The sequence below is a fragment of the Centruroides vittatus genome, unplaced genomic scaffold (genome assembly GCF_030686945.1).
Source record: "Centruroides vittatus isolate TY-2023 unplaced genomic scaffold, ASM3068694v2 contig_854, whole genome shotgun sequence".
Taxonomy (NCBI): domain Eukaryota; kingdom Metazoa; phylum Arthropoda; class Arachnida; order Scorpiones; family Buthidae; genus Centruroides; species Centruroides vittatus.
In genome coordinates, this window is record NW_027122558.1 from 786,354 (window position 1) to 802,168 (window position 15,815).

Genomic DNA, 15,815 nt, shown 5'->3' on the forward strand with positions numbered 1-15,815 from the left:
ACGACATATTAATAATAAATATGAAAAAAGTACATTTTTAAACGTTTTTATTTACCTAAATTACGTTAATGAAATATTAATTTCGTTTTCTTCCGTCGCGGAACTTTCGAACAGCGTTTCTTCCAGTTCGAAATTCAAATAATTTGCTCTTGTTTTGCCACGTGTAAACTGAAGTAAGATTTAATTTTATTAGAATTGTGCTATTTAATTAAATTTTATAATTATTTTCGCGTTAAGCAGCAATTATATTTATTCTTTGGTTACTTTTCAGAATAAGTACGAAAAATTAGCATCACTACTTGGGGAAGAACATGGTAAAAGTTACCTTTAGATCCTTTTTTATATAAACGTCTATAGACACGTGCGTTAAAAGTAACTTCTACCATAAAATTTATTTAACTTAAAAATAACGCTTCTCATTTCTTAAGTGTCCTATAACAACAAGAAGATTCAAAATTACTACTTTAACCAAAAATACTATGAAACGTCTACGGGGTGACTGGGGTACATTAGTTGAAAGAGGGGGACTCCTGGTATCACTCGGAGGTATGACCAGTGGTGACTGGGGTATGGCGAGTCGGCTCTCGGTTCGGACGAGACAGTTGAGACCTCTTCTAACCCGTGGACTGTGCCCCGTGGGAGTAAAATTGATTCTGCCGGGTGGAAAATGAATGCCAGAGGTTGAGGATGCAGTCCGACTATAATAGTGTTAACTAAACTATATCTTGTTTATGTTATTGGGCATGTAGTAAAATCGGTTTCTTTATGTCGTCGCACTTAGTGTCGGTTTCCGAGAATCTTTTCAGGACTCGTACTAGTGTGTGTTAATTAGAAGTAATTTGCCCTACTTTTTTGTATAAATTTAAATTCTGTGTTCTGGACATCTTCCATTTTTGCTGAAGTTTTCGACTTAGGTCACGTTCTAGAGCAGGGATGCTGAACCTAAACTGTGTGTGTCTAAAGTGGTACGTTGTGAGAAATTATCTGGCATACATAATATCATACAATTTTGTTGTTTTTACTGTTAAAATTTAATTTATCTGATATTCTGTTCAGTATATCATCAACCTTTTCTCAATCAGCTTCTGTATATTTATTCTAATTAAACCATATTTACTTCATTTCCTTAAAAATCATTATTTGAAATCTAAAACTTTGGTGCACATAAATATTTTTAAAGATAATTGTGCTTACTATATGGCAGTGGACTCAAAAAGGTTTGCCATCCCTGTCTTAAAGCTTATCTATGGACAGGTGAATAAATCTCACATGTGCCCTTCATAATGAAAATGTGGCTGCTTCTTTACATTATAATGTTATTTTGTAATACATTTAATGTGTGATGCTGTGGTGCCTGAACTTTTCAGTTAGTGGGCCACAAATGTTTGTATATAAAAAGTATGTCTTTTTCTAACTCAAGTGATTTGTAAGCTGTGTTTATGGGCTGAATCAATTTGTGCTGCAGATTGGTTTTGACTAGGGGATCCTAATTCTAAAAAACTTTAAATTAAAATACAAGTAAAAAGCTACTCTTTAAAATCCGACTTCGAGTGAGTTAAAAAGACAAAAAAAGGACGAAAAAATGCTATACTTTCATAATTTTATTAGTTCTATTTCCCAAATGCATTTCGCAACGCCTCATCAGTGGGTAGTTGAGTCTTGGTAACCTCCGTACCTTTTATGCTGGATGATGTTTTCCCAGCATGCATCTATCTGCATACCGTCATTCAGATTGATTAAATTTGCATATTCTTTTATACAAAAATGTTCTATTATTCTACGTTTTAAACAATCTTCTTCTTTATAAAGTATTTTTATATTATTTCTATCTATGTTACAAAAATTATTTTTATGATGTAGGTACCACGGCGATTCTTCTCTTTTTAATCTTATTGCTGCCTCGTGCTCTTTTAAACGTACTTCTAACTTCCTTCCGGTTTCTCCGACATAAGACTTCGTTTGTGGACAAGTACAAGATAATTTATAAATTACACCTGCAACATCAAGTTTGTTTAACATATTGGCATCATCTTTGTTTATGACATTAACTATATTCGACAATTTGTTCTTTTGTTTTGCCACGATACATATAGAATACTGTTTAAAAATTAATTTATATCTCTCATAAAGTTTATGTACATACGGAAATTTAACATATATAATATTATCAATATGATTATTTACATTATATCTGTAATTTACAAATTGATTGTACCACTTACATAATAAATTCTTTGGATAATCATTCAATAAATATTTTTTAAAAAGTTGTTTTATTTCTTTATCTATGTCTTCTTGTAAGGATGTCCTATTCACTATTTTTTTGAGGTCCATAGTAAAGACGTTTTTCTTGGTTTCTACGGGACAGTATGATTTGTAATTAATAGTCTTTTTTGTATTACATAATTTTTCGTACTTACGGAATAGCAATCGGTTTTCCTTTCTCAATATAGTAATATCCAAATAATTTAATTCCTGATTTTGTTCTTCACTGGTGAACTTTAAGTTGTTACTCAAACTGTTTGCATAGCTTTCAATATCTTGGGGTGAAGTTATTTGTGAGTCATATATAATTAATATATCATCAACGTAACGTGCGTAGTACTCTATACCTGGAGCCTGTGATATATTTTCATCAATCGGTATCATGCAGATATCAGCCAGTTTTGGTCCGACGACCGATCCCATAGAGATTCCATTCTTTTGTCATTTTTGTATAAAAGAATATGCAAATTTAATCAATCTGAATGACGGTATGCAGATAGAAGCATGCTGGGAAAACATCATCCAGCATAAAAGGTACGGAGGTTACCAAGACTCAACTACCCACTGATGAGGCGTTGCGAAATGCATTTGGGAAATAGAACTAATAAAATTATGAAAGTATAGCATTTTTTCGTCCTTTTTTTGTCTTTTTAACTCACTCGAAGTCGGATTTTAAAGAGTAGCTTTTTACTTGGATTTTAATTTAAAGTTTTTTAGAATTGAAATTTTACTGATCCCATTGGTTTTTAAAAATTTTTTGAATAGGGGATCCTATTTGGACATCACTGATGAAATGGATTGTGTTACATTTTTTATGCATTAAATAAATACAGATCCTCATTTTCAATTATGTCATTTGATGTTTGTGGATGTTTGAATTTATAGTTGCTTATCTTGATGTTATCCTTATTACATCTCATAATTGTCTGGTAAATATTGGCAAGAATATTCTTGAAGAGAAAAATGAATGAATATTTCTTTATATTTTATCACATATTTGTTATGTTCATACACTTGGTGAAACATAAATTGTTATTGTTTTCTCACTCACTCTTAGGAGTGTGATTGAAGTTGTGTTAATGAATTTGGATTTCAGAGAAGTAGATACTGCCAAAAATGCACTGTTTTTTTCATTTGTGAATGATTTATTTACAGATGAACAATTAGAATAAACTTCTCTGTAGATAGAATATAAATTAAATGAAAATGTTTTACTGTTTTCAAATATACTCATAAATAATTGGTCATTGAAATGAACCAGAAAGAAAATAAGAATATTTGGAATTGTTTACTTTCCCAGCTGTTATATATAACAGAGGGAAAGTGTAGTGATTGGTCAAAAAATGACCCCCACCCCAAGATTTTTACATTTTTGAACTCGGAACCTTGAAACATCAAGAAATGCAAAGAAATTTGGGGATTTTTTTCTGTGTGTATGAATGGTTGTGTGTGGAAGGCATAATTTTGTTCACCCACTTTCAAGCTTAATAACTCCTGTGTATTTTGTTGAAATTTCTGAAATTTTGCAGGGAGGTTTGTGAATTATGAGATTTATGATCATAAATTTTGGTGGTTGAAGGTTGAGGGATGGAGGGGGTTGTGTGTCATATCTGAAGTGGGGGACAGACTTAATGATTTTACTTGTTACTAGCATTTACAATTTTTTGTACATTTGCAATTTTACATTTATTTGGAATTAGGTTTGTAAAATGAACCAATTTTGATATTCCAATATATTTATATCAAATTGGTATCAGTCATCATCTCCATTCAATACAAAAAAATATCTTGAAAGTAGCTACCAAATTAAGGAAACCAAGTTTTACACAGCTGAATATATCCAAAATAATAATGTTGACAGACAAATTTTATTAATAATGTCATTTGTACTTTTGGTTTAATATTGTATCAGAATGAATTATATATAATAGTTGAATTTTAAATCATAAAATTTCATTCATTAACTTTTTAAACATTTCTTTTATAGGTTTAATTTACGAATGATTAACTTAAATGATTTTTTTATGAAATGGAGTTAAAAATTTTGATAAGATTCGTCAAAATCAAAGGTATCAATTTTGTTTTTCATTTAATAATTTTTATAACAGACAGAAAAGTTTTAATTGCAACATAATTTAATTTTAGAATAATAATAATATTAAAATAGTGATGTTGAGGCCGAAGTTTTAAATGCGAAAACGTGTACGTCAGACGTTTGGCGCCGCTTTCCTGTAAGCCTAGAAGTTTGACAATGGCGTTTGAAATGTCGAGCATGATTCCACTGACTTTCCAAACGCCATTGTCAAACTTCTAAGCTTGCATGAAAGCGGCACCGAATGTCCAACGTACACGGTTTCACGTTTAAAACTTCGGCCTCAACCTAGCTAATGTCTCAATATGTTAGAGTAAATACAAATTATGTTTTTAAAAAGTATGAAGTATAGAGTAATTCATTCAGTAACATTGTAAAGAGTAGCTCAGAGTTTTTTCCTGTTATGTACAAGAAATAATTTCCACTTTGTGAGTCATCACTGGCATCACCTGCACAGTTGCTGTGTATGAAATAATTAATCTATTTCATTTCTTCCAGTTAAAATATTTTCAGTTTTTTTGAAATGATAAAATTTATTTCATATAATTTTATTTGAAATTATTATAACATTTTATATTGTGTAAAGTAGTTTTTTAATAATGCCAATTGATACTATAATGTATATGTTATGGACAAAGTGATTAATACGGGCATTATGAATAATGCTCGATTAATCACTTTGTCCGTAACATATACATAATAATCAAATTTTAATTTACTTATTGTGTGTTACCTTGTCAAACAAGTATCTTGAATTATACTGTTTCTGAAAAGATATCAATCTTTGCATTCAATTTTTTAGAAAAAAAAATACATGTACAGTACAACTTTTGTGTATAACTTTTATATTAATATCAGATATATTGAATATAATCAATCAATTTATATGTAGAAATATCAATAATATTTCTACTTATATTTTTAAATTTACACAAACTTTACAAAAGTAAAGGGATAATATTCCATAGAATTCATGAAGAAATATAATGGGATTGTGACATATCCAGAAATAAAATGTTTAATTTTTGATTATATATATATACATATGTATATATCTATATATATATATAATATATATATATACACCAAGTAACTGTAATTGAAGTATTCCTATTCATTGCTGTCTAGAGAAATATTTAGCAATCCAAATGCAACTAACTCTGGTGTTGTGACATTTTAGGACATGCAGAAGTCATTTCCATTAAAAAGAATTAGCACTAAAACCTGTCACTATAATATTTTGGCATGAAACAAAATTGCAGTTTTCTTTGCATGTTGCAGCCAAGTTCTATGTATAAAAATAGTCATAACAGTTGAATAATGTGAGAACCACCGGGGATATGGAGTTTGGATTGTACTCGTTGTATCTCTTAATTGGCTAACTACTCGTTTTGATTAGCCCCTATGTCGAAGGATCGCAATTATAATGTTCATTGACGATCAAGATCGTGTGATCCCGATCAACGTCAGGATGCTGACACTAGTTAAACTATTATTTTTAATTATGGTTTAACTCACGATTTATAAATTTTTATCATTAAAAGGAGGTCAGTTAACTGACGAGTGGGGGGACACGTGAATAAGAGATAGGATGTCTTGGCATGAATGAAACCAAAGACACTTAGTTAACAAAGGAATAACAAAATTTAATAATATAAAAATAAAGAAATTACAAATAGACTATTCCAGACTTATATCTATCTTAGCTAACTATCCTGTCTTAAGTATGACAAATAAGAGAGAGAGAGTTTACAAATCTAATATATTATCTCATTTATAATGTAATTGATAACAATTCTGTATTCTGGGTGGACGTTCGATCCAAAGTATGGCACTAGTTTTACATTATGGAGGATACGATGATGTGCTGTGCTGTGCACGGAGTTTGGTGCGTATCCTCTATTTATGCTATTTTTCTCCTCCATTAGAGATTAAGAATTAAGATCATCTGACTGGATGTCGTGATGAGTCTTTTTGGTTTAGTCAGCCCTTTAGTCATGGGAAATAAAGATCTCTCAGGAACTGACTGTCAATACAAGAAACATTTGTTCCTTGTTCTCTTTGATTTGTAGCATTGATAAAAATTTAGAATTATTACATTTAATTTTAAAAGATTTTCTATTAATTTATAGAATATTTTATCTAAAACCCTTCAGAATCTCACAATAACATTCTTATTATCTAAGGCAATCAATCACTTTCCAGAATGCCCATTTTTTGTAAAGCTGTTTTGTGAAAACAATGACAGTGCTGTGCTTCAGGAATGTCACTGCTGTTAGAATTTACATCTAGCACCATTGACTCCTCAAGTCTCAAGCTCTCAGGAGAATGAACATTCAATTTAACTGAATGCCTGAGAATTCAACCTAGCCAAGGATACAAAACTTATAATTTCATATGTCATTGAAGATCTTAACATAGTCATTGCCGAACAGCCAACAATTAATGTTGCAGGCTCCAGTAGTGCACATGCAATGTTATGACAGTTATGGATTTATCCTATGGTACAGGGTAGAAGATATTGAGAAAGTTGTTCTGCCATAATAAGCAGTTGTTTGCTAATACTGACAGGTGTAACCTGATTGACCTCTAAATATTCTTCTAGAAAATGTTGAGTACAGGTAATTTAATTACAGTAAGTGATTAATCACTGTGACATTGTCACAATGCCAGGCTGCAATGACTTCCGGTCCATACCAGAAGTTCATATGTAGTTAAAGCTCGAGTTCCTAAACTTTCCATATCTGGTATCAATTCTCATCCATCTAACTCTGTTCTCGAGATTGACAATGATGGCAATCTATAGGTCTGGAATTTGAAAATTGCAGCCTAATCACCCCAGTACAGTAAATAAAATAGATATTGAAAGGACCTTTTGATAAATAAAATATGTACATGCAAAAATTAACCTTCTTTAGTAACAAAATTTTAAATATAAAATTATATGATAAAATTTCAGTTAATGCTTTAATATCTTTTGTCATTGCATGCTCTAGTCTGTCTGGGTTGTTGTCCTTGTCAAACAAGTATCTGATCTAAATTGAAATAAATGAACAATATTTTTTGGAAAATATACTTTAATTGCATTTAATTAAGAGTGGTGATTCTTGAATTTGAAAACAAAATAACTTGTTAATTTTTATATGTATGACCATAAGTTTTGTTTGTTAAATCCAAAATCCTTTAAATTATTGTTAGTATATCAACTATTGTTAATATAATAGAAACAGCAAATTTCAAGTGTTATTGATATATTGATAAATATAAAGTGTTTTTGATAAGAAATGTTTTTTTAAATTGAAGATAAAAATAAAGAAATATACTTGATACTTGAAATTTGTGTATAATTAAGGTTAGTAAAAAATCTCTCATACTACTGCATTCACAACTAGAAAATTTTTTCATTAATTAATTACAATGCCAGAGAAATTATCTGTCATATTTGACAAATAAGTTTTATTTATATAATTACAAAAATATTTTAGAAAAAATAACAGAAAATAGAATTATACTTGTCAGCACTATGTTGGCCTCTTTATTCCTAGACTTATTACACCGTCACTGGACACAAGATCAGCCTTAAAAAATCAGTTTATTTTCCCAAAAAAGTATGCATTTCAGACCTTAAGACCCTCATCAGCGTTTTTTTTTTACAAATATTTATGAAATTGATGAGGGACTTAAGGTCTAAAATGCATACTTTTTTGGGAAAATAGACTGATTTTCTAAAGCTGATCTTGTGTCCAGTGATAGTGTAATAAATCTAGGTGTAAAGAGGCCAACATAGTGCTCACAAGTATATACCAAGGCTATACAAGAAGCATACTATAGAAAATAGAATTATATAGAGGCCAATAGTTTCATCAATTTATCGAAGATAAATAGAATAATGAATTTTATAGTCATATATGTGTTATTATATCTATTTGAATCCATTTGGAAATCACATTTCACTTATTAAAATGAAAGAAAATAGCTTAAGATTTTAATTTATTGACTTATTAATTAATATTTATAGATTAATATGTGGAAAGGAAAGCAAGTTGGTCGAAGACGCAGTATTGTACGAAGAATGAGTAGTTGGTTCCCAGTTATTTTACCACCAAAAATATATGTTAAGGTAAGGATTGATTTTTTATTTTACTTATTATAATTTACAATAATTAATATAATTTAATTTTTCATAAAAAAAATAAATAAATTGTATTAGTAATTTTAAAATACAGTCTTCTTTATTTTTGCCTTTTCCCATGTTTATATGGGGTCAGCGTTTCCTTCTCTAATACGTTTCCTCTATTTCTTCGTATCAAGGGTGTCTTCTCTCTTAAATCCTCTCTGATTCAAGTCTTCCTCTGCCTTATCTTTCCAATGCAGCCTTGGTCTTCCTCTCTTCCTCCTTCCTTTCACTATCAGTTTTCCAATCCTCTTTCCGACATAATCTTCAGTACTTCTCTCTACATGGCCAAATCACATCACCCTGCATTCTTGCATCTTCTTGTTCAAGGGACCTACATTAACAGAACCTCTAATAAATCCATTCCTTTATCCAGCGCTAGGACACTAAAGAAGTAGTTTTAGTGTTAGAGTGTACAAACAGAATAACAAAAAATTTAGATTTATTATTTAATGCTTTAAAGACGATTAAACCTAGCTCAGTAGCAAGTGAAAGAATTTTTTCTATTTCTTGCAGTTTTGTGTGCAAAATAAGGACACGGTTGACCAATAGATCTATAGGCATTCTTTGCTTTCTAAAATCATATTTTCTTAGGAAAAATAAGAAATAAAATAATATTTTGTAGGCATTCATTGTTATTTGTTCTTTTTTAATGGTTTTCTATGGAGTAAATTTTATATTTTAATGTGATATTCTAGCTTTTTTTTTTTTTGTTTTGTTTTGTGTAGACATTGGTCAATTATATTTTGTTATATTCTTGAAACGTTATAAATGTAAAATAAATTAAAAATTAAAATAAGTTGTAAATATCTCTTAATTCCTTCTTTTGGGTATAAATTCGAAAACCAGCTTTTTAAAAAGTCTGTTTTTGTATAAACCCCAGAACAAACTGGTTCAAGCAAATGTGCGTGTCCAGAGTGTTAACCGCATTTATCATGCAGGGACCACCAGATGACGCTTCCACTGCTCGCACTTCCAAAGAAGAAACTAGCTGATTCTGTAGATGAATGAAAACAGAATGACATAAATTTGTATATATGTTGTATGTACTTTAATTAATAATCTTTAATAATTTCTGATTTTGTAAATGTAACATTTTTAAAATAAAACTTTTTTTAACTTATTATTCTATGAAGATTCTTTATATTTGTTGTGTATCTATTTAGTGATAACAATTACCTTTCAAATTTACCGTTTTAAGGCTTGTCATATTTTTCATAGTAGTGTGAGAATTGAGATTTAAGGGTCAATTATTTAAAGAAATTATTTGTGAAAAATGTTGTTTTAATTTTGAATAGAAATACAATATTTTATAAATTTGATAAATTTTAACAAAGGATGTATGATACTTTCGTTTCTGAAGGGAAGTTGAACTTCCTTTAGACGGCCAACTAGTAAGTTGAGTCAGAAGCGGCTGCACGCGGTACTTGGCCATCTGTTTGGGCCGTCGACTCGTATATAAGGATATTTTCCCGCCACTCTGGGTAGTCTTAGCCCTTCCACAAAACTTTGCCATATGAAGTTATGTATAGTGTTGGTCATTTAGAAGATTATATTGTGCACCCGGCTTCTCCTCAAGATTCTTACCCAATGTAACGCTATCAAAGAACTAAGAAGATAAGCTTCGTACTGAGAAGGTGTAATTATTGATAGACGTATTGTAAATTCTCTCTCCGCGAGATAGGTCTTAGTATATAAGATAGATACTTTAGTATCTCCACGAGGACAGCCCTAGTCGTTTGTAATTCCATTAATTTGTATTCTCTTATCATTTGTATTTTTATTGTGTTTATCCATTAAATTTGCTTATATTAAATTTTATGGTTATTTGTTTAAAAAATGATCTCATTTGTTATCGATGCACTCGCACTCGCAAAATCTTAAACCCTCTTATGTTTAAAAACAGACGTTTCACATGGATGTTCTAGATTCTATAAATAGAAGTCCCTCCACACTCGTTATTCCTTGTGAACGAATGTTAGTGTGCCTAACACACTAATTAGGCTAGTGTCAGGAAAAACAAACTTTACAGGGATTCTTACGAATCACTGCTCCAAACGAATATAGGAAGCCATCCCTATTTGACAACAGAGGGCTGATTGTAAGTTCAGCTGCCAAGTAAGTGGTATAAGAGTTAAACTGATTCTGTACCCCCGGCCGCCCTCACAATAGTAGCATTCGACAAAGTCTTCTCACATCTTGTAAACAACACATGTCCACTCTGGACAGAAGTTGCTCACGAGTTGGAAGCGCATACAAAGATTCTTTTGGCCCATGGTCACTGGATTGTTACGGTCACTGGTCATTGTTAGAATTTAATTGCCATTCCCCTTCAAAATAGTTTCCTTAGGAGCATATACAGCATGTAATGACTGAACATGTTTGCACTACAACCCGCTCGGCATACTGAATCAACCAGCAGATTTGGAAGCATTGACCTTAACAAGCAAGTGTACTTCCGTTGAATGGTACAGTAATTTAGTGCAGAGATAGTTGCACTATCTCTGCACTAAATTACTGTACCATTCAACGGAAGTACACTTGCTTGTTAAGGTCATTTCTTCTAAGTTTGCTGGTTGAGTCTAAGCGCCAAGGTAGACATATCTTACTAATAAAATTTTTGAGCGCCAAAGGTTTGAGTTTGAAAACTGTAAGTATTATACAGTAAAAAATAAATGAAATTGTGTGACGTGTTGTGCGCCAAGTAAATATAACAAGTATTATTGAAATTAATAAGTCTTCAAGTTATACAAACTAATTAATGCTTACCACATAACTTGCAGCACATTTAGTTTTCAACTCAAAGACATTTTTGGCTTCATTCAGTGGTCCTCTTCAGGTGAAATAACATAATAACTATAATTCTATAATGTTGTTTCACCTGAAAAGAGCCTCTGAATGAAGGTCAAAAACATTTGTGGTGAAACTAAATGTGCTAGAAGTTATGTGGTTAGCATCAGTGTATAAAGTTCCAGCTTCTGTAATACTTCAAATTATATATTTTAATGTTAGTTAATGAAACTATAATTTTTTCTAATTGTAGTCTTACTTACTCTGCTTAAATTTTATCAGTTACTTAGTTAAATCAGTAGAGGAGAATCCGAAAATTATTACATTAAGTGGATGAATAGCAAAATTTCCAAGGATAAATTTTTTGATTAAATCAAATTTTTGACCATACAAATAATTTTGGGTCAGTTTAAAATCCTTTTTTAATATTCCAGCTAGAGCAAATGGTTAATAACTTTAAAACCGATGACATGATATTAAAAAATACATACAATATACAATTGATGCCAACCTTTTCTTGGAGGATCTGATGTCAATGACACAGCATTAAAAATTCTTCACAGTATCACTCGGGTTCAAATCAGTTGTATTTATACACATCTGCAGGCCTCTGGAATATTAAAAAAGGATTTTAAACTGACCCAAAATTATTTGTATGGTCAAAAATTTGATTTAATCACAAAATACTTTAAGTAGAGTCGACTGTAAATTGCAATTTATTATATCTAATCTCATAATAAAACTATTGTTCTTTGCTATTTATTTTTGTCTTTATCTTGTATACACAAACTGTATGTTTATAATATTTATTTTATAGGTCAATGTAATTAAAAATTCTTCAGATAAATTGGTAAAACCTTCCTGTTTAAATTCCTCATTATCAAAATTGCATGATGGACTAAATATTATTACAACATTACTTGACAAAACTGCAGATAATTATGTGTATTGGAGGTAAGATATAATTTCATTTAATTATTTAAATATGACTTAACAAAATTCTTTTCATGATTATTTTTCTCAAAAAATAGTGTTTAAATCATACCATTTCTTAAATAATTGATTTGGATTTAGAAGCATGTATTAAATTTATAACAGAAATAAATTTAATTCTTTGAGATCAATAAAATTAATACAAAAGTTTTTTATTGATATTGATCTAGATCAGTGATTCTGAAAGTTATTGATCTGTAGACCACTTAAATTGAGTCACAGATAGACCACAGACCACTTATACCTATTCTTATCCTGTAAATATTACCTTAGATATTGATAGATTGTGTGCCAAAATATTTTGTGTATCTGGTATCCTAATATAAAAGATATGTGATACATGATATATTCTTTTCTCTGACCAAATAGCATAGAATTGCAGTTTGGAAAAAAGATTAGTTCAGTCTGTGGACCATCTGGCATATACTCATGGATTATATGATCTAGATTAGTGGTCAGCAACCGGTGGTCTGTGAGAAAATTTGGGTGGTCCATGGAGAAATTTGGACATTGATCGACTGAAGATTATGCGAAGTATTACGAAAGAAATGCAAAATGCTTAGTTGCTTTTTTCACTCATTGGGGGCAGTGACGTAGCAAATATAACTGGCACCCGGGACATGGCACTTTATTGGTGCCCCCCTCCAGAAACACACACAGTAATATAATATATAGAATTTACTCATAATAAGAATATAATACAAATAATAGTAGAATGTAGTACCTACCTTAAAATATCTATAATATATTATGAATAGTTACTATTACTTTCATGTCCCCTTGCCCTCCCCTCGCTACGCTACCGATTGGGGGTTTTTATTCGAATCTAAAACCAAATACGAAGTGGCTGTTATCAATAAATAACGAACAATAAACAATATTGTGAGTGCAGTTGTCGTCCTTTGTGGAAAAGCACTAATAACTCATAAACTTATTTCAAACAAGCAGCAAGCAATGAACTTTAGGCTTGCATTAATTTGTTATAATTAAACATGCAAGTTTCATATTAATATAGTAAAATTGAACTTTTATGATCATTATTCTACAGATTTTGTATAGTTTAAAAAAATTTACGATGGTGGTCCGCGGGATTCAAAATTGTGAGTTTAGTGGTCCGCTAGGTCAAAAAGGTTGCTGACCGCTGATCTAGATGACATGGAGTGCATAATTTTATTAGTCAATAAAAACACTTAATTATTTTAAACACTAGAAACTTTCAGATTTATTTTGAACAGATTTATAAAAAAAAATAGGATGAATTCAATTTAATACTCTGAAACTTTATTATGATGATTTTTTATTTGATTTTTTTCTTTACGTCATGTTGAACTGAATCAATATAATGTAATCTAAATAAGAATTCTAAACATTGCTAACAACATATATCATTTAATTTGATAATTATTCATCTTCAATTATCTAATGCTACTGATAGCTTGTTTTTTTCTTCTTCTTCTTCTTCTTCTTTCCACACTTTTTTCTTGCAAATGGAAGTTTAACTAATGATTGTCATGAAACAGTTTATAACAATTATAGCTATATTTCCTGAACTCTTAGTATGCCAATAGTGACAATCACAATTAAATTTAATGCATAAATCAGCCTTGACATTTGAAGGGGTTGGTGCAATAAGATGCTAAGCCACACATAGTTACTTTTCAGATATGAGCATTTTAAAGTTTAAAAACATTCATAATTCCAAATATTAGGATTAAATTCTGAAATTGCTTTTATTGTGAAGATTTTGATCTTATGTTGCATTCACATAATTTGGAAATATTTTTACAATGCAAAATACCTAAATTATATACATATTTTGATAACCAGAGATGTCTTTGCACCATGTAGTGTGGCATTGTGTTTGCAAAGATTTAAGAATGAGTGACAGACAGAAATTTGTTTTGCATAAGTATATGTTATAATTTAACAATGATTTGAATATTAAGACAATATTTACAGTTTCATTTCTTGATTTTAATAATAGGATTATAGAACACAGTTCATTTTTGCCAAGCATTAATCATCATCTTCAAGTACATCACATTTTCAGGTTGATGTTCCTCACTTGTAATATCTTGACTAACCAGATTCCTGCAGAAACCATGCTGTGCTGGTGGAATCCATTCCAGAAGTGACATTAAATCTGCAAATTTTTGACCTTCTATAGCAGGGATGGCCAACACGTAGATCTCAGTCGACCGCAAAGGTTTTGAAAGTAGCCCACGAAGCTAAAGTTGAACAATTTGCTTTCACTTAAATTAATGTTTAAAAATCTTAATTCGATAATTTATTCTTACAACAATAGACTGTCTGTGCAACGTACCCATACTGTTTGTATTTATCCCGACGAACAATGCAAATGAATGTTAACCTTTAAATTAATTGTAGTCGCAATGCATGCACATATAAATGGCACTCGCATAAAATGGCTCAAAGTCGTGTCAGACAGTAATATGACAGCCCCTGGTTTCAATCCACTCGTTACTCCTTGTTTGTGCACTTGTATTTACTTTCAATTTTAGTTTTTTTTTAATTTATTTATTCATACAGCAAACAGAAGCAGGTATGTTAGTTTATTAATTATTGTTTTAAATGTTATTAATATTTAATCCTATTATTTTAGAATGAATAAACCAAGTACAGGCCGGAAAAAATAAAAACTTATCATTATTTATTTATCATTATTAATTATTTATTAAAATATCTATGAAAAATTTGAAAAATCCTAAAATTGTTTGCCTGTATTCATAGTTGCCTGCAGACTATATTTTACCGAAAAAGTAGCCCCTAAGGGATAAAAGTTTGGCCACACCTGTTCTATAGGAACTTTTGAAGAGTGTTTTGGTTGTAAGTTACAATTGAAATTTGTGAACGAGGGCAGTCTCATTTCTTGAGAGTGCATTGTGTGAATGATGACAGTTTATGGTGGTAAGTGGAGCCAACTTGTACAGTGTCTGATATCGCTGAGTCAATCAGAAACACAGAGGCACTTAAAACTGGAGAAGTTGTTTTGAATCTGATAGTTTTCTTGGGAATTTTCTTTTCTTTTTAAATTACTCAGTATATTAGTTTTTAAAGTCAACAGCTGCATCATTGTTACTCTGAATTTCTTTTTTATATTATTATTTAAGATAACATTTGACCAATCTTTGGTAGCATGCACAGAAGAGCAGTATCTCAGAATGCAATGCTATGTGACCGAAATCTCAGTCACAAGGAAGTTGTGTATGTCCCACAACTGGAAAGTGATGATAGATCTGCTTAAAAATATCTGATTGCACCAGTGCAAGGTAGAGGGGAAATTAGGGTTTGGTTTTTATTTTGCCCTTTGCAGTTATCATCGAAGACATGAAGTTCCTCAGACTGTATTATTTTGTGTTAAGTATTTCAATATGCAACTCACAATTTCAAAAGAACTGCCTTTAGCAATACTTCCATTCCACAAAAACATTGTGTCCAATGTCTGTTCCACAAATAGGTATTCTACAGTTGTGTGAAGAC

The 15,815-nt window shown here is 30.6% G+C and overlaps 1 protein-coding gene across 1 annotated transcript in view; it reads left to right on the forward strand.

The window, feature by feature from the left end:
* Window positions 1–70: 70 nt before the first annotated feature.
* The window catches only part of LOC136982571 (mitochondrial fission regulator 1-like), a 28,486-nt gene continuing 12,741 nt past the window's right edge, over window positions 71–15,815 (forward strand). The window contains exons 1-4 of the mRNA XM_067279094.1: window positions 71–173; window positions 4,253–4,334; window positions 8,376–8,477; window positions 12,139–12,275. Of these exons, the coding sequence (XP_067135195.1) occupies window positions 8,382–8,477; window positions 12,139–12,275 (233 nt within the window). The 5' untranslated portion in view covers window positions 71–173; window positions 4,253–4,334; window positions 8,376–8,381. The remainder of the gene's footprint in view (window positions 174–4,252; window positions 4,335–8,375; window positions 8,478–12,138; window positions 12,276–15,815) is intronic.